The 25645-nt window shown below is 41.3% G+C and overlaps 1 protein-coding gene across 1 annotated transcript; it reads right to left on the bottom strand.

Annotated features, from left to right (window-relative positions):
• Window positions 1-222: 222 nt before the first annotated feature.
• On the bottom strand, window positions 223-24504 carry LOC138780355 (zinc finger protein 154-like). The gene is made up of 6 exons (XM_069956693.1): window positions 24440-24504; window positions 8180-8283; window positions 7903-8067; window positions 4991-5114; window positions 4202-4381; window positions 223-1253 (listed from the first exon to the last, which is right to left on the bottom strand). Exons 2-6 carry the CDS (start codon window positions 8255-8257, stop codon window positions 223-225), a joined length of 1578 nt encoding a protein of 525 aa, XP_069812794.1. The 5' UTR covers window positions 8258-8283; window positions 24440-24504.
• Between the last annotated feature and the right edge of the window lie 1141 nt (window positions 24505-25645).

Raw genomic sequence — 25645 nt, 5'->3', positions numbered from 1 at the left:
CTGCGAATCCGTTACGTGTGAACGCACCCTTAATGCTTGTGCTGGGGATGTACAAGTCAATGAAAAGGTTTGTTGCCTTTTTATATTTGAAAAATTCTTTAATAAAAATTATTGAACCAGAGAGACCACACATACACACAGACATTTTGCCCAGTTGACAAATTATGAGAGGGGCGGAGGGCATTACTGGACTGAAATCTCTAGACACAGGTAGCCCCTTCATTACACCCCTGTGTGAAGTTTCTGATGTCTAACAAGATGTGATTTACGTGAAAAACATTTCTCACATTCTGAACATGAATACGGCTTCTCTCTTGTGTGACTTCTCTCGTGGATAACAAACCCAGTTTTAAACGAAAAACCTTTCCCACATACTGAACATGAATACGGCTTTTCCAGTTTGTGAACTCTTTTATGCCGAACAAGATTTGAATTACTTACAAAATCTTTTCCACATTCTGAGCATGAGTACTCTTGCTTTCCTTTGTGACTTTTTTCATGACAAACAAGATAACATTTTGATGTAAAAGATTTCCCACATTCTGAACATGAGTACTGTACTTCTCTTGGGTGACTTCTTTTATGTACAAGAAGATTCATTTTTGATGTAAACCATTGCCCACACTCAGGACATGGATACGGCCTCTTTTTTAAATGAGATTCCTGATGTTTAACAAGATCTGATTTTTGAGCAAAACTCTTTCCACATTCTGAGCATGAATAGGGATTCTCTGCTATGTGCAGCCTCTCATGTGTAACAAGCTCCGAGTCATCTGTAAAACATTTCCCACATAGTGAACATGAAAACTTCTCCCCCGTGTGACTTCTTCTGTGCATTAAGAAATCTGAGTGTTTTGTAAACACTTTCCCACATTCATCACAATGAAACCTTTTCTGGTCTTTCTGATCTGTCCTTGTGGTAACAACCAGTGATGGGTCAGGAGAAGGTTCCTCACGATTGGGATTATACAATAGATCTATACTTGTGTTAATACGCTGTGATGGGTGGGAAGGTTTCCTGAGATTGGGGGGATTATACGATAGATCGGTCCTTGTGGTAACAACCGGTGATGGGTCAGGAGAAGGTTCCTCATGATTATGGAGATTATACGATAGACTTATAGTGCGACGTCCTGGATATACATTAATGGCCCGGCGGGTTTTTCTTGAGGGGAGCTGAAAGACATCTTCATCATCTACTTTAAATTTTAGTGACAACACGAAGTTCCCATCAGCCGCATTACTGGGATTTTCTGTTGGGATTAAAAAAAATAATAAAAAATTAAACATTTTCAATCTAATCTTGGATTTGGCTCAAAAACAGAATAGCTCTGTCTTCTCTTGACCCCCAGTGACCAGATCCTCAATACTAGAGATAAGCAAATCGCTCATCTAAACTCATCAGTGCTCCGCTCATCAAGCCTGCCGAAGAGCAAGGTCCGTTCAGCAAGTGATGCAGTTATTGTCCTAAAAAACAACTTTTAAACTTGTAGCCCTGTGCCCTACGGGAGTATCTGTGCCCTAACTTGGCACCACCCCTCTGTCCCTCCTCCCCCGCCCTCCTCATCATTAGAAAAGCCACTGGCAGATTGTCTCCTATTCCCCACCTGTGTCAGCCCGTCACATGGGCTGGATCATTAAGACACCTGTGCAATGTTCAGACAGGAGAAAATGTTCCAGTGGCATTACTAATGATGAAGAGGGCGGGGAGGAGGGACGGAGGGGTGGCGCAAAGTTAGGGCACAGATACTTAAAAGTGTTTTTTTTTATAACAATAACTGCATCCCCTGCAGAACGGACCCCAGGACTGATCTTGGATTAAAAGCAGCTATCCAAAGGTACAAGTGGTTTGGGGGGGTCAGATTGTGGGTACAGAGTTGCCTTAAGGCTCTATTACATGGAGAGATAATCTGCTTAATCACGTCACGCCAATTACCACTCTGTGTAATAAAGACACCGGTCATCAGAAGAACCGATTGTCGCCTGATCGTTGTTCTTTACGCATGTTTAAAAATCATTGGGCGATGACAAAGTGGGGAGAGGGAGGTTCATTTCTCATTCATCACAGGTTAGTCTGATTTTGTGCTCTCACATTACAGGTTAGTCAGATCTTGTCCTTTGGTTCACAATGAACACAAATTGTGCCCTTGCATTCATTTCTATTTCATTGTGATTGTGACGCAGAGTCTAAGAACCATCTAGGTTGTCAGCCTTTATCTTACTACAGGACACAAAAGCTGAACGTCTGCTGAAGGTTCCATAGGTTATGTCCTAGGCATGATCCCAGTGTAGGGAGTGGGTGTCCTTGTGGTCCACGAGGCACTAGAAGGTCTGGTAATAAAGCACGATGATATTGTGTACAGGAATGAGGCAGACGTGGGATCAGTAACAGCAATCGTATACTCCATCTGATCCCAGCAAAAGGAGGAATTACACTGAATTATATCACTATACATATATACACAGGGGGTCACCGGGGCTGAAGGGTTACTGTAATGTAGCTGTAAGGTGGAGCCCCCCCTTATATCCCTGTCACCTCCCTCACTATACATATATACACAGGGGGGGGGCCTGAAGGGTTACTGTAATGTAGCTGTAAGGTGGGGCCCCCCCTTATATCCCTGTCACCTCCCTCACTATACTGCACTATACATATATACACAGGGGGGGGGCCTGAAGGGTTACTGTAATGTAGCTGTAAGGTGGAGCCCCCCTTATATCCCTGTCACCTCCCTCACTATACTGCACTATACATATATACACAGGGGGGGGGGGGCCTGAAGGGTTACTGTAATGTAGCTGTAAGGTGGAGCCCCCCGTATATCCCTGTCACCTCCCTCACTATACTGCACTATACATATATACACAGGGGGTCACTGGGGCCTGAAGGGTTACTGTAATGTAGCTGTAAGGTGGAGCCCCCCCCTTATATCCCTGTCACCTCCCTCACTATACTGCACTATACATATATACACAGGGGGGGGGCTGAAGGGTTACTGTAATGTAGCTGTAAGGTGGAGCCCCCCCTTATATCCCTGTCACCCCCCTCACTATACTGCACTATACATATATACACAGGGGGGGGGGGGGGCTGAAGGGTTACTGTAATGTAGCTGTAAGGTGGAGCCCCCCCTTATATCCCTGTCACCCCCTCACTATACTGCACTATACATATATACACAGGGGGTCACCGGGGCCTGAAGGGTTACTCTAATGTAGCTGTAAGGTGGAGCCCCCCCCTTATATCCCTGTCACCTCCCTCACTATACTGCACTATACATATATACACAGGGGGGGGTGTTACTGTAATGTAGCTGTAAGGTGGAGCCCCCCCTTATATCCCTGTCACCTCCCCCCTCACTATACTGCACTATACATATATACACAGGGGGGGGGGGCTGAAGGGTTACTGTAATGTAGCTGTAAGGTGGAGCCCCCCCTTATATCCCTGTCACCTCCCTCACTATACTGCAATATACATATATACACAGGGGGTCACCGGGGCTGAAGGGTTACTGTAATGTAGCTGTAAGGTGGAGCCCCCCCTTATATCCCTGTCACCTCCCTCACTATACTGCAATATACATATATACACAGGGGGGGGGCCTGAAGGGTTACTGTAATGTAGCTGTAAGGTGGAGCCCCCCCTTATATCCCTGTCACCTCCCTCACTATACTGCACTATACATATATACACAGGGGGGGGGGGCTGAAGGGTTACTGTAATGGAGCTGTAAGGTGGAGCCCCCCCTTATATCCCTGTCACCTCCCTCACTATACTGCACTATACATATATACACAGGGGGGGGGGGGGCTGAAGGGTTACTGTAATGTAGCTGTAAGGTGGAGCCCCCCCTTATATCCCTGTCACCTCCCTCACTATACTGCACTTATACATATATACACAGGGGGGGGGGGGCTGAAGGGTTACTGTAATGTAGCTGTAAGGTGGAGCCCCCCCTTATATCCCCTGTCACCTCCCTCACTATACATATATTACACAGGGGGGGGGGCCCTGAAGGGTTACTGTAATGTAGCTGTAAGGTGGAGCCCCCCCCTTATATCCCTGTCACCTCCCTCACTATACTGCACTATACATATATACACAGGGGGGGGCTGAAGGGTTACTGTAATGTAGCTGTAAGGTGGAGCCCCCCCTTATATCCCGGTCACCTCCCTGTGTACCTCCATTATACCATACCTGGGGTAGCAGCTCCCGGCGTCTCCTCCTCCTTCACCTCACTCATACACCGGGGATCGCCCCTCATCCTCTCTTCTTCTTCTTCTTCTTCCTCTTTAATCCTGTGATTTCCCTCCGGACAGTCCTGGGAATACAGAGGACGGGGACATCTCTCTGCTGGATTTCTCCTCCTGGATCCATCTGTAGGGAAGACACAGGGACTGAATACAAGACCTCCCGTATACTTGTCTCTCTCTCTCTCTCTATAATATAAATACATATATATATATATATATTATATATATATATATATATATATATATATATATATGAGACACTAGTACAGGAGAAGAGAGTTCTTAGTCATAGTGTAACCCAAATACATGCAGCCCAGATACCAGCAATGTTGCTGTATACATCTCCACTTATACCTGACATTCGCTGGGACTCTACCCCTAGTCTAGAGAATGTCCCTGACCGGTAAGGCTCAGAGTGTCTCCTGCTCAGTGTCCATTGTAATGTATAGCAGCATGCAGATTATGTAAAGACAGAACGTCCCAGACATGTTGCTGTTCTATACACAGACTCATCTGACCAGCTGTGCGCTGACCCTTTAAGAGGCAGAGACTGAGTGTGTGCACCCTATGTGTACGGCCAAAAACAACAGTAACGGGAGGGGATGGAGCTTGAAAGTGGCCGTGGGCTCACATCTCCCTCAGGAGAACATATCACAACAGCAGTAATAAGGCTACAACATGGCCCCCAGTAGCAGCTTGCACCCGAAGTAATGGGCTGTAGGTCTCCTCTTACCCGGTGATGTGAGGGGCGGCTGATCCTCCATCATGGCCTCCTTGTACAGATCCTTGTGTCCTTCTACATACTCCCACTCCTCCATGGAGAAATAGACGGTGACATCCTGACACCTTATAGGAACCTGACACACACAATGATGGCGTCATCCTCCAGACACCTCCCACCTTGGTGTTATATGTCCCAGCATTCCCAGCAGCATTGCTCACCTCTCCAGTCAGGAGCTCAGTCATCCTGGTGGTCAGTTCTAGGATCTTCTGCTCAATGGATCAGTGATGGAGGTGGAGGATCTGTGATGGGGCTGCTGCTCCAGCCTCCTGACACAGGGGGCGCCACACACTCACCACACCACTTCTTCACTACTGTGTAATCCTGTGTATGGTGAGACACTGATCACTACAGAGAGTCTAACAATCCTTCCCCTCTCCAGTCATCTCCTGTATTATCTATAGGATAAGAGGGAGGGGATGTGACGCATGGCTCACCTCTCCGGTGATCAGGTGGATTATCTCTAGGGTGAGCTCTAATATCCTGGCCGCCATCATGTCTCCCGCCTTCTCCAGCCTTGGGGGGTCATTGATGAGAAGGGCGGCTGATCCTCCATCATGGCCTCCTTGTACACATCCTTGTGTCCTTCTACATACTCCCACTCCTCCATGGAGAAATAGACGGTGACGTCCTGATACCTTATAGGAACCTGAGAAACACAAAGATACAGGAATAAGGGTCACGTATGGAATATCTGACCCAATTCCGGCTTTTGTAATACAATTACCATATCCCCAGTGTTATTGATAATTTAGTAGGCTCTTCCTCGGAGTGGCAGTCATCCACTCTTATGGCAGTCATTGTCTTAAGGATGGGACTGATGTCCATAACCACTGTCAATAAGGGCCGTTTAGAGAGATAAGATGGGAGGACAGAGGACTGAGTCTTAAAGAAAATGATCAATAATGAGAAGGAAGAAAGAAAGAAGTCATTAAAATGATCTGCTGAAGGAGCAAATAATGAGGAAGGAAGAAAACTAGGATGAGAGCAATAAAGTGGGAGAACTCTGAGGAGGAGCTGGTGGTCTACATGCTACCGAAACATGGTCAGATGCTACCGAAACATCCAGAAGGATCAACAGAGTGTAAACACTGGGGGTCTAATCCAAAGACTCATCTCTCATCCTAGTGGACATGGCCAATGGGCCTGACTGGTCTGTGCTCCTCTCTGCTGCCGAGCTGGTGCTGCTGCCGCTGTGGCTCTTGTTGTAGGGTATGTAATGCTTTTCTCAGCTTTCAGGTTGTAAATAAGAGAAGGGAAACTGCAGAACACTACATGCAATTGATGCGAGAGGAGAAACATCGGCTACAAGATGCAAAAGGGCAGAGGATACACTACAGTGGAGATCACCGCCATAAGACCAAGTGAGCTACTAGATGTGGTACCACAAGAAATCAATCATCACTGTGTACGGATGGTCGTAGCTCTCAGATAACAAAGTTGTATCAGCAGTAAATTCCTCAGTATTATTAACAGCATAGGGATTTGACTACGCTGGTTGGTAAAGGGTTGTCTTCTCAGCTGGTTGGTAAAGGGTTGTCTTCTCCGCTAGTTGGTAAAGGGCTCTCTTCTCCCCGGTTGGTAAAGGGTTGTCTTTTCCACTGATTGGTAAAGGGTTGTCTTTTCCGCTGATTGGTAAAGGGTTGTCTTCTCCAATGATTGGTAAAGGGCTGTCTTCTCCACTGATTGGTAAAGGGTTGTCTTCTCCGCTGATTGGTAAAGGGTTGTCTTCTCCGCTGATTGGTAAAGGGTTGTCTTCTCCAATGATTGGTAAAGGGTTGTCTTCTCCAATGATTGGTAAAGGGTTGTCTTTTCTGCTGATTGGTAAAGGGTTGTCTTCTCCGCTGATTGGTAAAGGGTTGTCTTCTCCAATGATTGGTAAAGGGTTGTCTTCTCCGCTGATTGGTAAAGGGTTGTCTTCTCCAATGATTGGTAAAGGGTTGTCTTCTCCAATGATTGGTAAAGGGTTGTCTTCTCCAATGATTGGTAAAGGGTTGTCTTCTCCAATGATTGGTAAAGGGTTGTTTTCCCCCCTGGTTGGTAAAGGGTTGTCTTCTCCGCTGGTTGGTAAAGGGTTGTCTTCTCCGCTGGTTGGTAAAGGGTTGTCTTCATTATATAACACAATGTTCCCGAATTCTGTTATCTTTATATCTGCTCATGTATAAACTTGATTAAAAAAAACAAATATCTGTAATTGAACTTTAATTTTGTGACAATGGTCTTCACTTGTTTTGTATTTATTGAGAGGTCCCACAATTTTGGCTCGTGTCTGTGTTTTACCATAGAAATGATCAACATTTCACTACAAACATAAAATTCGATAAATGCTCCGCTGCTGTATGTGGATTGTCACTGATCTCCACTCCCATTCCCTGTGTATGATTGTTATTTATCTCTAAGCTTTACAGCAGTACAGTAGTTTATTGGAAGGAGGGGACTACATGATGTTGCCTGTGGTTGTAGGCATACTGACAGTTTCCCCTCTACCTACCCTTCCATACAAGGCTCCAATCATCAGCTGCCTCCTCCTCCCCCTCCTGACATCCCCAGCAGTGCTCACCCCTCCAATCATCAGCTGCCTCCTCCTCCCCCTCCTGACATCCCCAGCAGTGCTCACCCCTCCAGTCATCAGCTGCCTCCTCCTCCTCCTCCTGACATCCCCAGCAGTGCTCACCCCTCCAGTCATCAGCTGCCTCCTCCTCCTCCTCCTGACATCCCCAGCAGTGCTCACCCCTCCAGTCATCAGCTGCCTCCTCCTGACATCCCCCAGCAGTGCTCACCCCTCCAGTCATCAGCTGCCTCCTCCTTCTGACATCCCCAGCAGTGCTCACCTCTCCAGTCAGCAGCTGTCTCCTCCTGCTCACCTCTCTAGTCAGCAGCTCAGCCATCTTGTTGATGAGTTCCAGGATCTCCTGATGACTGTTTCCCTTCTGTATCAGTGAGTGAGGTGGAGGCAGCAGTGATATAGGACCCTGGTCCCTGCTCCATCCTTCCTCCTCATCCCTCCTCTTCCTCACCACCATGTCATCCTGTGTATGGAGAGAGACAGTGATGTCACTTTATCCCTGTCACCTCTCCAGCCATGTCCGTGCTTTATTAAGAGACAGGAGCCATGAGGTGGGAGCTCCCAGAATCCCTCACCTCTCCGCTCAGCAGGGAGATGATCTCTAGGGCCACGTGTAATATTCTCTCCGCCATCTCATCTCTCTCCTTCTCCATCCTTAGGGGGTCGGCCAGGAAAATAACTATATATAGAGGAAAAGAGCAACACATATAACATCTGGAGAACGTCCAGTCCCTCTAATAGGGAACTCCCACTGGAGAGTGTATAGACTCTATAGATACAAGCTATATATAATACACATTAAATATAATCAGACACTATAGATACACACTATATATAATGCACAATATTTTACTCTGGAGAGTTGACTTACTGGTAGAAGCAGCGTGGCATAAGTGCAACGGGGCAAAAGTGAGTAGTAAAAAACTGCAGTAGTTAAGGTAAGTTGTATAGGAACAGTGATTTTTACTTTATCTTGTGAATTGAACTTTATCTTGTGATCTAGACTACCAAAAAGAAACAAAAACTAAATAAAATAAAATACTGTTTATTATTTTTAATACTTAACGGAATATATTACTGTTTTTATTGAATTTATTACTGTTTAATTTGAATTCATCACTGTTTATTTCTACGTATTTGGATTTGTGTTTTCACTGAGGTTAATTTGGTCATTACTACTAGGTTTTAGTTTGGTGTTTTTGTTTGGTTGCTACAGGACATTCTTTTGTATTGTTCAGTACTTGTTTTCACTTGTTCTTAAAAGATGTAGATATACACGCTATATATAATACACACTATAGATATACACTATGTATAATATACACTATATATAATACACACACTATAGATATTGTGAAGGTGGCCATGAACTGGTTTTTACTTTGGGTAAAAACATTGTAATCCTTAAAATGACTTCGACCTTGTAACTGCTTCTAGAAGGAGAGGTATGCTGGCAGCACGCCGATGAGAAAAGCACCATAAACCTACATCGTAGTCATACTACAAAGCTAGGAAGAGAGACTTATCTTTAAACAATTTATGGTAAACATCATGTTGTGGCAGCCTGACTGCGCAGTACAGGAAGCTAATGACCATTTATGGACTGACCAGAGTGTGACATGTATGTGTCTTGTGACTTGAAACCCCACCTGTATTAAAAGCTCATATATATATTTCTTGTGAAACCTAATAAAGTGTGAGTGCACACTCCTAAACTTAGCTGAGTCAGGAGGTTATACCGTCTTTTTGCCTGGTGTCATGTCCTCGTCGCTAGCTCTAAGCTTACTTAACTTGGACAGGGATAGTCACTTGGGAACAAGGGAGGTGAAAAGCAAATCTCACCTTGACAGTGGTGGCCCATACGGGGATTACAGTATTCAAGGTGACACTGAACTCTTGGGATCGACCTCCTGCCATTCACCAGAGGAAACAGGACCATCTGTTGAAGGAGACTGATCACCTCCATTGAAACATGGTAAGTCTACTGATTCTTTGAATCTGTGGCTTATCTGTGTGTCAGACAGTTCTGATTGAGGCTGGAGGTGCATGTGTCCATCTCTGGAGGTCACTGAAAGGCCAGTAGGTGTCTCCGCTGTACTGTCCTAAGAACCTTTAACCCCTTAACGACATCGGGCGTAAATTTACGCCCTCGCGCCCTGGTACTTAACGCATCAGGGCGTAAATTTACGCCCGATGTTTCCCCGATCGCTGTGTGTTCGCACACAGCGATTGGGGAAGATGGCCTGCTATAAATCATAGCAGGCAAACTTAGCTTCTCGGCACGGGGGGTGGTTATTCTGTCCCTTTGGTGGCTTGCCCTGTGCCCATATGGCACATTATGCCCACATGTGGGATATTTTCATACTCAGGGGAAACTACCCTACACGTTTTGTGTTCATTTTCTTTTTTAACCCCTTGTGGAAATGGAAAAAATCAAGGCTAGACCAACATTTAGTGTAATTTTTGTAAAATTTTTACTCTAAATCATTAATCTTGTCATGATTTTTTCATTTTCACAAGGGGCTAAAAGATAAAAAAAACACTAAATGTGTAGCGCAATTTCCCCTGAGTACGGAAATACCCCACATGTGGACATAAAGCACCATGCGGGTGCAGGGTAAGCCTCCAAAGGGAAGGAGCGCCATTTGGTTTTTGAAGGCTGGATTTGGATGGATGGATTCGAGGGGCCATGTTGCATTCAAAAGGCCCCTGTGTTGCCAAGACAGTTGAAACCCCCACAAGTGACCCCATTATGGAAACTACACCCCTCAAGGAATGTAACAAGGGGTGTAGTGAGCATATGGACCCCACTGGTGACGGGCACAAATGTGGAACAATGTGGCGTGAAAATGAAATATTACATTTTTTACACTATAATGTTGGTTTAGCCTTGAATTTATCATTTTCACAAGGGGTTAAAAGAGGGAAAAAAAAAACAATGTGTAGAGCAATTCCCCCTCAGTCCGTAAATATCCCACATGTGGACATAAAGCGCCATGTGGGCGCAGGGCAAGCCTCCGAAGGGAAGGAGCGCCATTTGGATTTTGAAGGTTGGATTTGGCTAGAATAGATGATGAACGCCATGTCGCATTTACAGAGCCCTTGTGCTGCCAAAACACTGAAACCCCCCACAAGTGACCCCATTCTGGAAACTGCACCCCTCAAGGAATCTAACAAGGGGTGCAGTGAGGATATTGACCCTTGATGACGGGCACATTTGTGCCATGAAAGTGGAAAAATGAAAATACTCCCTTTCACGTCACATTGTTCCCCATTTGTGCCCGTCACAGTGGGGTCCATATGCTCACTCGAACCCCTTGTTAGATTCCTTGAGGGGTGTTAGTTTCCAGAATGGGGTCACTTTTGGGGGGTTTCCCAGTGTCTTGGCAGCATGAGGGCTCTGTAAATGCGACATGGCCCTTGAAATCCTTTCCAGTGAAATTCAGCTTTCCAAAAGCCAATTGGCGCTTCTTCCCTTTGGAGGCTCGTCCTGCGCCCCCTTGGCGCTTTATCGCCACATGTGGGGTATTTTCCGTACTCGGGAGAAACTGCGCTACACATTTTGTGTCTTTTTTTTCCTCTTGTCCCTTTAAGAAAATGAAAAATTGAAGGCTAGAACAACGTTTTTAGTGTAAAAAATAAATTTTTCTTTTTTCACGCCATATTGTTCGGAAAATCTGTGGAAGCACCTGTGGGGTCCAGATGCTCACCGCACCCCTTGTTACATTCCTTGAGGGGTTGTAGTTTTCTAAATGGTGTCCCTTTAGGGGTGTTTTTTTAGGTTTTTGCACCCCAGAGCCTCTGCCAACCTGAAGTGGTACAGTCAAAAATGACCAAAATAACGGAGGCGTAGAAATTCACTAGGCGCTCCTTTGTATCTGAGGCTTGTGGTTGCGTTAAATAGCGCAATAGGGTCACATATGGGGTATTTCTATAAACTGCAGAAACGGAGCAATAATTATTGGGGTGCATTTCTCTGGTAATAGGTTTATAATTATGAAAAATATTGGATTACAATAAAATCTCTGCACAGAAAATTACAATTTTCAAATTTCTTACACACTTAGCTTTTATTTCTGTGACTCCCCAAAAAGGTTAAAAAACTTTCTGGATATGCTTTTGCAGAGTGTGGGGGGTGCAGTTTCTGAAATGGGGTGCTTCGTGGGGCTTTCTAACATACAGGCCCCTCAAATACACTTTAAGGCTGGGTTCACACTATGTATATTTGCGGCTGTATTTGGTCCTCATGTCAGGTCCTCATAGCAACCAAAACCAGGAGTGGATTGAAAACCCAGAAAGGCTCTGTTCACATAATGTTGTAATTGAGTGGATGGCCGTCATTTAATGGCAAATATTTGCTGTTATTTTAAAACAACGGCTGTTATATTGAAATAATGGCAGTTATTTACCGTTATATGGCGGCCATCCACTCAATTTCAACATTGTGTGAACAGAGCCTTTCTGTGTTTTCAATCCACTCCTGGTTTTGGTTGCTATGAGGATCTGACTTGAGGACCAAATACTGCCTGAAATGTACGTAGTGTGAACCCAGCCTAAACCTGAACAGGTCCCTAAAAATATCTGATTTTGAAATTTTACAGAAAATGTGGAAATTTGCTGCTAATGTTTTAAGCTTTCTATTGTCTAAAAAAAATTTAAGATCGTTTAATAAATGCCGCCAACATAAAGTAGACATGTTGCTAATGCTATTTAAATATATAATTTATGTGGTATAACCACTTTCTGTATAAGCAAAAAAGTTTCAAAGTTGGAAAAATGCATTTTTTCACATTTTTTAACGTTATTTGTTTTTTTTTCATAAAGATTCGTTATGAGTATCGACTCCATTTTTCCAGAAATGTAAAGGACAATATGTCACGAGAAAACAATCTCAGAATCAGCCGGATAGGTAAAAGCATCCCGAAGTTATTAATGAATAAAGTGACACAGGTCATATTCATAAAATTTGTCTCTGTCATTAAGGCCATTTCAGGCTCTGTCCTTAAGGGGTTAATATATATATATATATATATATATATATATATGTATATAGCCGTAACCAACTGACTATCTCCTGAGCTGCTTGCAGTTTTCTTCTTCTGGAGTTGTGCGACTGTTTTTTTTCTTTTTCTTTTGTGTATTGAGTTGATATTGCGCAGTTTTTTTTGCTGTGTTCGGTATTTGGGCTGTGTTTCGGCTTATTACTGTGGAGAGTTCGCTAATCGGACACCACAGGGTATCCACCTCCTGAGTGAGATCGCTAGATTAGCTACGGTGACGTCACAAGGAAAAGACTGACAAAGGGACAACCGAGCGTCTGGTGACGCTGAAGTAGGGGGGGGGTTACCAGTCGCTTAGCTTCTGGGGGAGCTTACTGTACTCCAATCTCTGATGGGACGTTTGTGACCGGACTGTAAACACTGTTGATTTTTATTTTTGCTGTATTTTTCTCTGGGTGTTGGAAGCTTCCTGTACAGTCTGCGGGACCCACTGGGTTAATTACACTGGGTTGATAAACCGCACACAGGTTAGCAGACGGGATAAGCCGGTATACGCCTAGTGAGACAGCTGGAGATTAGCTCTGGTTGAATCATGTAGGAGAAGTCTGACGTCTGGAACAGCGCAGCATCCTGATTTCAGGTACGCAAATAGGGAAAACAGTCGCATTCGCCCCAGATGGGAAGCAGAAACCCGTAGTGTGATGGAAAGCCTATGGTCCATGTTCAGCCCAAAAGTTGGTCTGAAAAGGAATGCAAGCCCAGTCGAGCTGGTAGCCTGAACAGAAACAAACATGTTGCGAGTTAGAAGGGACTGTGAAAGTAAATAGCCTCCACGCAGGTGGAAGTTGTCAAAAAGTTGTCAAAAAGATAAGAAAGAAAAGTAAACTGATGCAGAATTAGCGAGAAACTTGCATCAAAGGGGGGAAAAGTGTTCATAATGAGTATGATATATGTGTATCAGACGGGAGCAGAGGACTACTGGATTTATAGTGTGAAAAAAAATCCTAACTCCCATCATGTCTGTTACAATTGTGGATCACACGCCATCACGCCTGTCCCCCGCCCCTAGAGAAAAAAGGTGTCTTCAGAAACAGCCCCTAAGATGACACCACCTATTACCACGCCCTAAGCCAACGCCCCAGATATCCGGTATAGCTTTTGGTCCAATGGCCATTTTAACTCCTGGCATTTCTGTCATCCGCCCTCCCGAACACCCCACCCACCCCGGTGCTCATAGTGCTTAGTGTAATGGAGGGGGAAGGCTTAGCACTGTCCGATAGAGATTAACAACGTTTTTGTACTTCTGCTAATGAATGTTATTACGTGATGGTTAGAAAAGTTAGACAAAGGTTTATGGACTGTTTGAAAGAGCGGGGTCTATTAGACCAGGCGAGGTCATGATTAAGATTGTCACACGGAAGTGTCAGTAGGAGTAAGAGAGAAATAGCCAGTTTTACTAGGAATGTCAAGAGAAAAGTGATGATTGGTAAAGATCACATGCAAAATTTTGTGCACTTATGAAGAACCCGATAGTATGAGAGGTCCGGAGTAAACATATTACTGTAACTTACACATTTCTGTGTAAAAAGTTTTTTTTTCCAGAGATATTTATCCTAATAAGCTCTAAGCAGATTGCCCCCCCCCCCCCCACACACACACACACTAAATTATAAGTATGTGTTCTAGTGTCTGCTATTTTTTTTAATTACACAAAGTCTGCTATGAAGCCTTCATTCTTATCAGTTAGCTGGGAGGGAGACAGCGGGTGTATCTATCGAAGCTGCGTGGTTTTGCTGTCTAGTGTGTGATTAGAGAGCAGCGCTGGTATCTTTTTCAAAACTTCAAGGTTACTTCACTAGGGAAAGTAGGGAAAGATGAGTAACTTATTTTGCTTATGTTTGGGAAAACATGTATTACGGACACAGATTTATCTTACAAACTGTAGAGGGAAGCTGAAACTAAACTTTTTATTTGATTTATGGGGGGGGGGTTACTATGAGACTAGCAGAGTTTAACATGCTTTATTAGCTTTATTTTTAGGGATAACAGTTTTGTTATGATTATAACTAACTAATATAATACACTAAGCCTATGAGAAAAAAAGCTATTACTTACTAAAGGAGACTTTAAGTTTATAGAGTAGTCTACCTAAAACACCTTCATATCGTGAAGTGTTTTTATTACTGTTTTTCAATGGTATTACTAAATGTGTTTAGTTTTATACTTGGCTATGTTATTATATACCTATAGGCCAAGTTTTTTGTTTTTTTTTAAACTGAGATACATAATACAGACAATGCACAGGTAGAAATAACCTTTCCATACAGTAATATGTCTCATCTTGTGACATAAAATAGTTCGTAAAGGAAAGTAAGTAATCACACAACTGGTACATTATCTGTGAAATAACAAAGCGGGGTGTCTATTGGTATAAATAACTGTAACCACCAGTCAAAAGAACACAATTAAGAAAAGTGCAGACATTACTATCATCTCATGTAGGAATGACATCATCATAAATGACCATAAGAGAGGGGTAATGCCCCTCCAAGGTTCAGATTCTATCATCATCATTTAGCCTCACATAGCGGCTTGGCTGGAAGTTAGTTAGCAGGGAAGCACACACACCACCTCATACTTTATTAACCCCTTCCCCCAATATGACGTCCAGGGACGTCATGAAAAGCAGTGCCAGAACGCATCATGACGATCCTGGACGTCATGCTTTCCCTGCCTCCCCCCTCTGTCCCTAGTTGAGACCGAGCAGCAGGAGGAGGCTGTGTCACACAGCCTCCCCCTGCTGCCACTGCCCAGAGAGGAGCCGCACTCCCCCCCAGCAGTTAACCCCATAGACGTTGCGGTCTGTGCGACCGCAGCGTCTGTGGGGAGATATGCTCCCCCTGCCGATCGGGTGCCTGGGAGGAGGCTGTGGCACATGCTGCTGCGCTCCCCCCAGGCTCCCCTTCTCTGCTGTTGAGACCCCCCCCCGTGTGGCCGCCCCCTCCCTGCGCTCCCCCGCATGGCCACCCCCTCCCCATGTTTCCCCATCCTCAGCCGGCCCCTCCTGCCGATCGGGTGCCTGGGAGGAGGCTGTGGCACATGCTGCTGTGCTCCCCCAGGCTCCCCTTCTCTGCTGTAGAGCCCCCCCGTGTGGCCGCCCCCTCCCCGTGCTCCCCCCCCCCCACCTCCCCCCAGAGCCTTGCGGGAGGGTATCCATAGCAACCCAGACACAGTAAAAAAAAAAAAAAACACTAAACACATACATACATAATTAAAGAAATAATTAATTACAATAAATAAATTAAATAAATACATAATAAATAATTTAATAAATACACACATTCCCCATCCCCCCTTTATAAATGATCCCCTATAAATAAGATACACATATTTGGTATCGCCGCGTCCATAATGACCCTGTCTATTAACCCGTTACATTAATTATTCCACCCGAGTAACGATATAAAAAAATAAATAAAAAACTAACAAAAATAACAATTTATTGTTAATCCCGCCCCCTAAAAAATTAAGGAAAAACCTATCAAAAAGTCACATGTACCCAAAAGGTGTACCACTAAAAACGTCAGCTTATGCCGCAAAAAAAAAATCCCTCACATAACTCCATTGGTGAAAAAATTTAAATATTACCACTCTTACAATATGCAAGACACAAACAGTATTTATAGTATAAATGCCATAAACTATAACAAAAGCTAAATAACATGGATATCACTGTAATCGTACCGACCTGATGAATAACGATAACATGTCATATGTGACGTATAGTAAAGGGCGTACAAAAAAAATGATGAAAAACAGCTGCTAAATTGTGTTTTTTATTCATACCACCTCATAAAAAAATAATTAAAAAATGATCAGGGTATCACATGTCCCCCAGAATGGTACCGATGGAAATGTCGACTCGTCTTACACAAATATTTTGGCACCGCAAGTCCTCTGTGACATAGTATAATGGCTAAAAAAAAACCTGAAATAAAAAAGAACCCCAAAATTCCCCAGGTCTCTGTCACGTCTGCGTCCTGTGGTTGAGTCAGGTGACGCACTGCGGCCACATATGGGGGATTTCTAGAAACATTGGAATAAGAGGAATAAATAGTGAGTGGTATTTCTCAGTTAGTATTTGCTGTGTAAGAGGAAAAAAATGGATTAAAATGGAATATCTGCCAAAAAAATGAAAATGTTAAATTTCCCCTCCAACTTGGTTAAATTTCTGTGAAACACCTAAAGGGTTAATACACTTATGAAAAGTTACTTTGAATACTTTGAGGGGTGCAGTTTTTATAGTAGAGAGATTTATGGGGGTAACTACCATACAGGCCCCACAAATCCACTTCAGAACTGAACTGGTCCCTAATGAAATCAGAATTTGAAATTTACCTGAAAATTTGAAAAATCGCTGCAAAATTTTGAAGCCCTCTAACATCCTAACAAGTAAAAGGACGTTCACCAAATGACGTCACCATAAAGCAGACATGTTGTAGATGTTGCAGTAGTAATTTTAGTAATCTTTCTTATGAAAAGAGAGTTTTGAATATACAGAAACATACATTTTTCAAATTTTTGCGCAAATGTGTTTTTTACAAAAAACTACTGAGTGTATCAACCAAAGTATACCACTAAAATAAAGAGGAATATGTTACGAAAAAACTATCTCAGAATAACCGCAATAGTTAAAAGCAACGCAGAGTTATCACTACATAGAGACAGGTCAGATTTGAAAAATAGGCCCTGGTCATTAAGGCCAAAACAGGCTGTGGAGGCAAGGGGTTAAACTTCCCTGGGTATCCTCTGTGCTTAAATACAACATATTCAAACAAAAGGACAGCATTAGTCATCGCAGGAGGCCTGACGTCCATCCATCGCATCGCCACCGCCTTTTGCGCCAAAAATAACGATTCCCTGAGAAATATTCTATGATAATGTGGCCAGCTCTCTTCATCTAATAGGCCTAGAAGACAAATTTTCAGGGAGCATGGAACTGCTGACCAAAAAGTAGAGATCGCCGGGCATGCCCACATCATATGCCAAAAATCCGAATCTGGGTGCCTGCACCTGTGGCATTCTGTTGTAGGGTAGCGCCCCATTCTAAACATACGTGTTGGCGTAAGGTAACATTGGTGCGTTATATACAATTGTGTCATGTGATTGTTAGCAGCTGGCGAAACCAAGAGATGGGACGAAAGGACGTCTGACCATTCCCGCTCCTTCATAGCACCCAAAGCCTGTCTTCATCGCTCCTCCACCTTCAGAGGACTGGATGCCAGTCTAGCCTGAATCAAAAATGCATACAGAGCTGAGATGAGCCCATGAGGGCCTTGAGATTTGAACACACCTATTAGTGGGTAATTGGAAAAGGGGAGATTAGGTCCCGGAAACTGGGCTCTAAATGCGTGGCGCAATTGTAGGTATCTGTACATAGAGCCTCTAGGTAAATCATATTTATTTTGCAAATGCTGGAAAGCACAGAATACTTGATCTGCGCATATATCATCTAGTGTACATATCCCATGCTGTATCCACAAATGTGGTTAAAGTGATTCAGGAAAATGGGGGAGGTGGCTATAGGCCAAGTTTAAAAGGGGGGGAGAAAGGAGATAGAGGAATTAAGGCCAATGACTAAAAAAAACTGTACAAAAAAGAAGAGGAGCTGCCAGAGAGAGCGGCTGACGCAACACTCAGTTCCATGCAGACAAACCCTGAAGCCAAAAGGGTGACGGATGATGGACGAAGCTGCCGATGCTGCAATTTCCGGTCTCTTCCTGAGGTAACCGTACAAAGCGTACAAGGGAATGGGGAGATGTTTGCGGTCTCTTCCTGAGGTAACCGTACATGGTGTACAGGTGGAGAGGGAGATGTGGATCTGTTTATTTTTAAGTCTTTTCCGCAGACGAGCAGCGAGAAGCTGAAAAAAGAGCGGATGGAGAAGAGGTACAGGGGGTGCCAACCGCCTTGTATCTTTTTGTGAGTTACTGGACAAAACCAGCAGAAGAAAGCCATGTGTAATGTAATGCAGTATATTCACATTGGGCGGCCCAGGGGTCAACAAATATAGCAAAGAGGGTTGTGTAAAAGTGTATTTTCTACACCTGTCATAACCTACTGTAAGTAACACCGTAAAGTGCCTGTCTGCATAGTCTGTGACCATCCTCCCGGTTTCAGGGAATGTAAGTGGACGTCATCCAACTGCCACAGGTGGCCTATATAGGTATGTCCTTGTCTGTATTGATGTCTTCTTTACAGGTCAGCTAAAGCTATGGAAAAGATCAAAGCCAATGTCTGAGGTGATACTAGTGGCCTTAAAAGAAGATATATAAGGCCAAGACTCCAAGACTCTGTAAAGAGGCCTGTCAGTCAAAAGATGGGTTTAAGAATCCATACCAATGTTACTAACCATTACAAAAAGGATCATGTGGAATATTATTTAAAAAAAAATTGAAACCTTCAATGATGTATAGTTTATACTTTGTTTTTATTCCTAAAGTGGTTATTTTATGTATAATATGTGATTATCCCAGTGAAACAAGAGACAATTCAGTAAGATCCAAATATTATATTGGTAGTAAGCGCCCAGTTAATTCATATCAATTCAATCTGTGCCCATATCTGCCCTGCTCATTCTTTCATGCTCCCTGTAGTCTCCATCAGCCCTTTTTCCCATCCTCTCCATTCCTGCTATAATCTGCCTGCACTTACACTCAGCCATTCACACTGCTGTATAGAAAAGTTTCTGTCACTGTCCTCCTGCACAGCTCGGTCATTCCCACTTCCTGGTATTTACAAACTGCTGCTGTGTTATCAGGTTTATGCACTTACTATACATTATACGCCACATGCTGATTGCTAAACTGTACAGTAACATATATTACATATCCAGCAGCTGCTGTGTTATCAGGGTTATACAGTTACTATACATTATACTCCACATGCTGATTGCTAAACTGTACAGTAACTTATATATCACATATCCAGCTGCTGTGTTATCAGGGTTATACAGTTACTTTACATTATACTCCACATGCTGCTATACTGTACAATAACTTATATATCACATATCCAGCTGCTGTGTATCAGGGTTATACAGTTACTATACATTATACTCCACATGCTGATTGCTAAACTGTACAGTAACTTATATATCACATATCCAGCTGCTGTGTTATCAGGGTTATACAGTTACTATACATTATATACCACATGCTGCTATACTGTACAATAACTTATATATCACATATCCAGCTGCAGTGTTATCAGGGTTATACAGTTACTATACATTGTACACCACATGCTGCTATACTGTAAAGTAACTTACATATCACATATCCAGCAGCTGCTGTGTTATCAGGGTTATACAGTTACTATACATTATACACCACATGCTTATTGCTATACTGTACAGTAACTTATATATCACATATCCAGCTGCTGTGTTATCAGGTTTATGTAGTTGCTATACATTATACACCACATGCTGCTATACTGTACAGTAACTTATATATCACATATCCAGCTGCTGTGTTATCAGGGTTATACAGTTACTATACATTATATACCACATGCTGTTATACTGTACAGTAACTTATATATCACATATCCAGCTGCTGCTGCTGTGTTATCAGGGTTATACAGTTACTATACATTATATACCACATGCTGCTGTACTGTACAGTAACTTATATATCACATATCCAGCTGCTGTGTTATCAGGGTTATACAGTTACTATACATTATACACCACATGCTGATTGCTAAACTGTACAGTAACTTATAATGGGACATATGTAATGGGACTATAAGGGAATCCCATACTAAAGATTACAAAGCTTTACTAATTGGTTATTATAAGTGAATCTAATGGTTACATAGTAGGTCATATTGCATTTGTTTGTTGTTCTTTTTGGTTTATGGGTCAATCACCTTTTTGTTATACTTTTGCCATGAGATAAAATTTGCTCACTTCTAAACTTTTCCTTTTCAAAAACGTTTTAAAGTTAGTTGTTGTGACTTTCCAATACCGAGAGGAGTCTGGAACCTTTAACTGCAACCTATAGAGAGGTGAATTAGGATTAGATCTACACACCTCTGAGACAATCTGCACTATATAGTTTCAAAGATAACCCATATAAGTGAGGTAAGATGAGGGTCAATACATCTGACTTTCCTATGCACAAGTCCACTCATTGGGGGGTCATTCACAAGGAATGAACCGTCAAGTAACTGGTGAAGAAGAATCGGTGCATTGGGACAGATGAGTGAGGTTCTTTTATGGGGACAGAATAGTCTTCATAGGGGGAGATTGTTGTGGAAAAAAAACAATTCTGTATATTCTATTGTTAAAGATCACTATTACTTATAATAAGATTTACCAACCACATATGCTGGGATTTTGTTCCACTATTTAAAAAAAAAAAAAAAAGTATTTCCTTGTGTTGTTTCTGGCCTTTCCCCAACTTACTTCCCTTGTTCGTGTTCAGTTTTTATTAACACGCTTTCCCTCTTTCTACTGGTTATACGTACAATTAGCTTTATCTACCACCTGGTTACAGTGATGACCCATTCTAAGACTGTCAGATCCTTTACTTTTCAGACACAGAACTGTCGAGATGACACATTGTTTGGACACTTATCTAGTAAGGTTCTCCATGTTACAGACACTTCCAGGCACAACAACCCTCTGATATATATCCATGAGCCAACCACTAACACCAACTGGATATTAAGCCCAATTCTCACTAACTTCTCTACAAAGTCTTCATCATAAGAACTGTATCAAAGGTTGAAGGTGCATCAGGGGAATGGAGAAAACTTGATGCTTATAGATATTTTTCCAGGACAAAGAACAACGCGTCTTCGAGGAACATCCAGATGTTGAAGAAGTAACTTCAACTATGTATGCCGAGTTCCAAGTCTCAGACGATTCCAAAGAAGCCAATGGACAAAGAAGATGCACAGCTGGCTGCTCCCATACCTTCCATATTAGACATATTAGAATTAGACTTCGATTTGTATAAGCCCCTTAAGATTTAGGATATAGCCTATCTGCTAGAGATGGGATGTCCCCAACACACACACACAATGAAACAGACTGTTAGCCTTTTGACCTAGCAATAAAGGTCATGTGCTTATGTTAATAGCTACAAGGGGGGTTACCTACAAGGGGAAACCAATCACAATCTGGTGGAGTCTCCTACACCTCTTCCTTGCTCAGATGCCTTGTTAGTATAGTGGTAGGTATCCCCACCTGTCATGCAGGAGACCAGGATTACAATGTTTTTAGCGGGGCCTGTTAAGGTGGCCATGAAGGGGTTATTACTTTGGGGAAAAACATTGTAATCCTTAAAATGACTTCGGCCTTATAACTGCTTCTAGAAGCAGAGGAATGCTGGCAGCACACCAATGAGAAAAGCACCATAAACCTACATCCTAGTCATAATACAAAGCTAGGAAGAGAGACTTATCTATAAACAATTTATGGTAAACATCATGTGCCAGCCTGACTGCGCAGTACAGGAAGCTAATGACCATTTATGGACTGACCAATCAGAGTGTGACATGTATGTGTTTTGTGACTTGAAACCCCACCTGTATTAAAAGCTTATATATATTTCTTGTGAAACCTAATAAAGAGTGAGTGCGCACTCCTAACTCAGCTGAGTGAGGAGGTTATACCGTCTTTTTGCCTGGTGTCATGTCTTCGTCACTAGCGCTCAGCTTACTTAATTTGGACTGGAATAGTCACTTGGGAAAGAGGGAGATGAAAAGCAAATCTTACCTTGACAATATACACTATATATAATACACACTATAGATATACACTATATAATACACACACTATAGATATACACTATATATATAGATATACGCTATATATAATACACACACTATAGATATACACTATATATAATACACACACTATAGATATACACTATATATAATACACACTATAGATATACACTATATATAATACACACACTATAGATATACACTATATATAATACACACTATAGGTATACACTATATATAATACACACTATAGCTATACCCTATATATACACACTATAGATATACACTATATATAATACACACTATAGGTATACACTATATATAATACACACTATAGATATACACTATATATATAATACACACTATAGATATACACTATATATAATACACACTATAGATATACGCTATATATAATACACACTATAGATATACACTATATATAATACACACTATAGATATACACTATATATAATACACACTATAGATATACACTATATATAATACACACACTATAGATATACACTATACATAATACACACTATAGATATACACTATATATAATACACACTATAGATATACACTATATATAATACACACTATAGATATACACTATATATATATATATATAATACACACTATAGATATACACTATATATAATGCACACTATAGATATACACTATATATACACACTATAGATATACACTATATATAATACACACACTATAGATATACGCTATATATAATACACACTATAGATATACACTATATATAATACACACACTATAGATATACACTATATATATATATAATACACACTATAGATATACGCTATATATAATACACACTATATATATACACTATATATAATACACACACTATAGATATACACTATATATATATATAATACACACTATAGATATACGCTATATATAATACACACTATAGATATACACTATATATAATACACACTATAGATATACATTATATATAATACACACTATAGATATACACTATATATAATACACACTATAGATATACACTATATATAATACACACTATAGATATACACTACATATAATACACACTATAGATATACACTATATATAATACACACACTTTAGATATACACTATATATAATACACACACTATAGATATACACTATATATAATACACACTATAGATATACACTATATATAATACACACACTATAGATATACACTATATATATATAATACACACTATAGATATACACTATATATAATATACACACTATAGATATACGCTATATATAATACACACTATAGATATACACTATATATATAATACACACTATAGATATACACTATATATAATACACACTATAGATATACACTATATATAATACACACTATAGGTATACACTATATATAATACACACACTATAGATATACACTATATATAATACACACACTATAGATATACACTATATATAATACACACACACTATAGATATACACTATATATAATACACACTATAGATATACACTATATATAATACACACTATAGATATACACTATATATAATACACACACTATAGATATACACTATATATAATACACACTATAGATATACACTATATATAATACATACACTACAGATATACACTATATATATAATACACACTATAGATATACACTATATATAATACACACACTATAGATATACACTATATATAATACACACACTATAGATATACACTATATATAATATACACACTATAGATGTACACTATATATAATACACACACTATAGATATACACTATATATAATACACACTATAGATATACACTATATATAATACACACACTATAGATATACACTATATATAATACACACTATAGATATACACTATATATAATACACACTATAGATATACACTATATATAATACACACACTATAGATGTACACTATATATAATACACACTATAGATATACACTATATATAATACACACACTATAGATATACACTATATATAATATACGATTCTTACTATTAATTTCTCTGTCTAAGGACCTCTGATGATATCACAGTCATGTGACTAGTCACATGGGTGGGAGGAGTCAGACTGTACAGTTGAAGAGACTAAAGGACCTTTGATTATGTCAGAATCATGTGATCAGTCACATGTGTGGGAGGAGTCAGCTACAACCTACACGAGAAGACAGTGATCCATGTCATGTATTACACATAGTGTGAGGCACAGACTCTATGATATATATATATATATACACTCAATGACAACAGCGAGAGAATGTACCAGGAAACATAGAAGATTGTCGGCAGGTAAAGTCTCCGGGTTCATCTAGTCGGCCCTGTTAGTGTTTCCTTCCTTATTGTCTGAGGATAGATATATGTATACACCAGGCAGGTTTAACCTTTTAGTGACTGCCGATACACCTTCACCTGGCGGCCTAGAATAAGGCAGTGTGGGCCCCTGTGTGGGGATGGCGGGAGCTCATACTGACAGCTGGACCCTGCTGTATCTATCAGGAACTGAGAAACTCGTATGCACGGAGATCATTATTATAAGATGATTATTTTAAAGAACAAAGGACGGTGCAGCATAAGGTCATCCTAATCAGTTCAAATAATGAAATGCAGAGAATAGAAATTGGTCCAACTGGCTGTAATAACAAAAGAAACAGGACCAGGATATAGAGGAAATGAGAGAGGGGAAGAAGAAGAAGAAAAAAAGGGGGGGGAAGGGGAGAGATAAGAAGGGTTTAGAAGAGCGAGTAAGTCACTCCCTCAAGCCCGGAAAATCGGGAAAGTGGGAGGGAGATGGGGAAAGAAAGAGAAAGCAGGAGGAGAGAGAAAGAAAAAGAGGAAATAGTCCAATAAAATCAAAGAGAGGTAAGGATGGACGTAGTCTAAAAGAACTCCCACTGGAGACTGATAAGGCCAGATTATGGGATTTTACCTACTTGCACCGTACCTATATGACTACACCTATATATATTGCCCTCTTAAGAGACTGGAGATGATCAGAGCGTGATGAGAGCGTGATCAGAGGGTGACAGAGAGATGTTCTGGATAAAGAAGAGGAATGCTGGAAGCACGTCACTGAGAACAACTCCAGGAAAGTTATCATTTGTAGACACAATCCCCAAGGACCCAGAGACTCCTATCTATAAACAATTTATGGAAAACAACTACATTGTGCTCTTGGATTCATGAAAAAGTATCTTTGCACAGA

This window comes from Dendropsophus ebraccatus, unplaced genomic scaffold (assembly GCF_027789765.1).
Source record: "Dendropsophus ebraccatus isolate aDenEbr1 unplaced genomic scaffold, aDenEbr1.pat pat_scaffold_818_ctg1, whole genome shotgun sequence".
In the NCBI taxonomy this organism is placed as follows: domain Eukaryota; kingdom Metazoa; phylum Chordata; class Amphibia; order Anura; family Hylidae; genus Dendropsophus; species Dendropsophus ebraccatus.
This window is presented reverse-complemented; position numbering and strand designations above follow the sequence as displayed.

Excerpts from the sequence above, each read along its gene's own strand:
- LOC138780355 (XM_069956693.1), bottom strand. The coding sequence starts at position 8,257 with ATGGAGAAGGAGAGAGATGAGATGGCGGAGAGAATATTACACGTGGCC. Across the intron at positions 4,382-4,990 it reads GCCGCCCCTCACATCACCGG|ATGGATCCAGGAGGAGAAAT; the intron begins GTAAGAGGAGAC and ends TCTTCCCTACAG. Across the intron at positions 1,254-4,201 it reads GCCGGGAGCTGCTACCCCAG|AAAATCCCAGTAATGCGGCT; the intron begins GTATGGTATAAT and ends TAATCCCAACAG.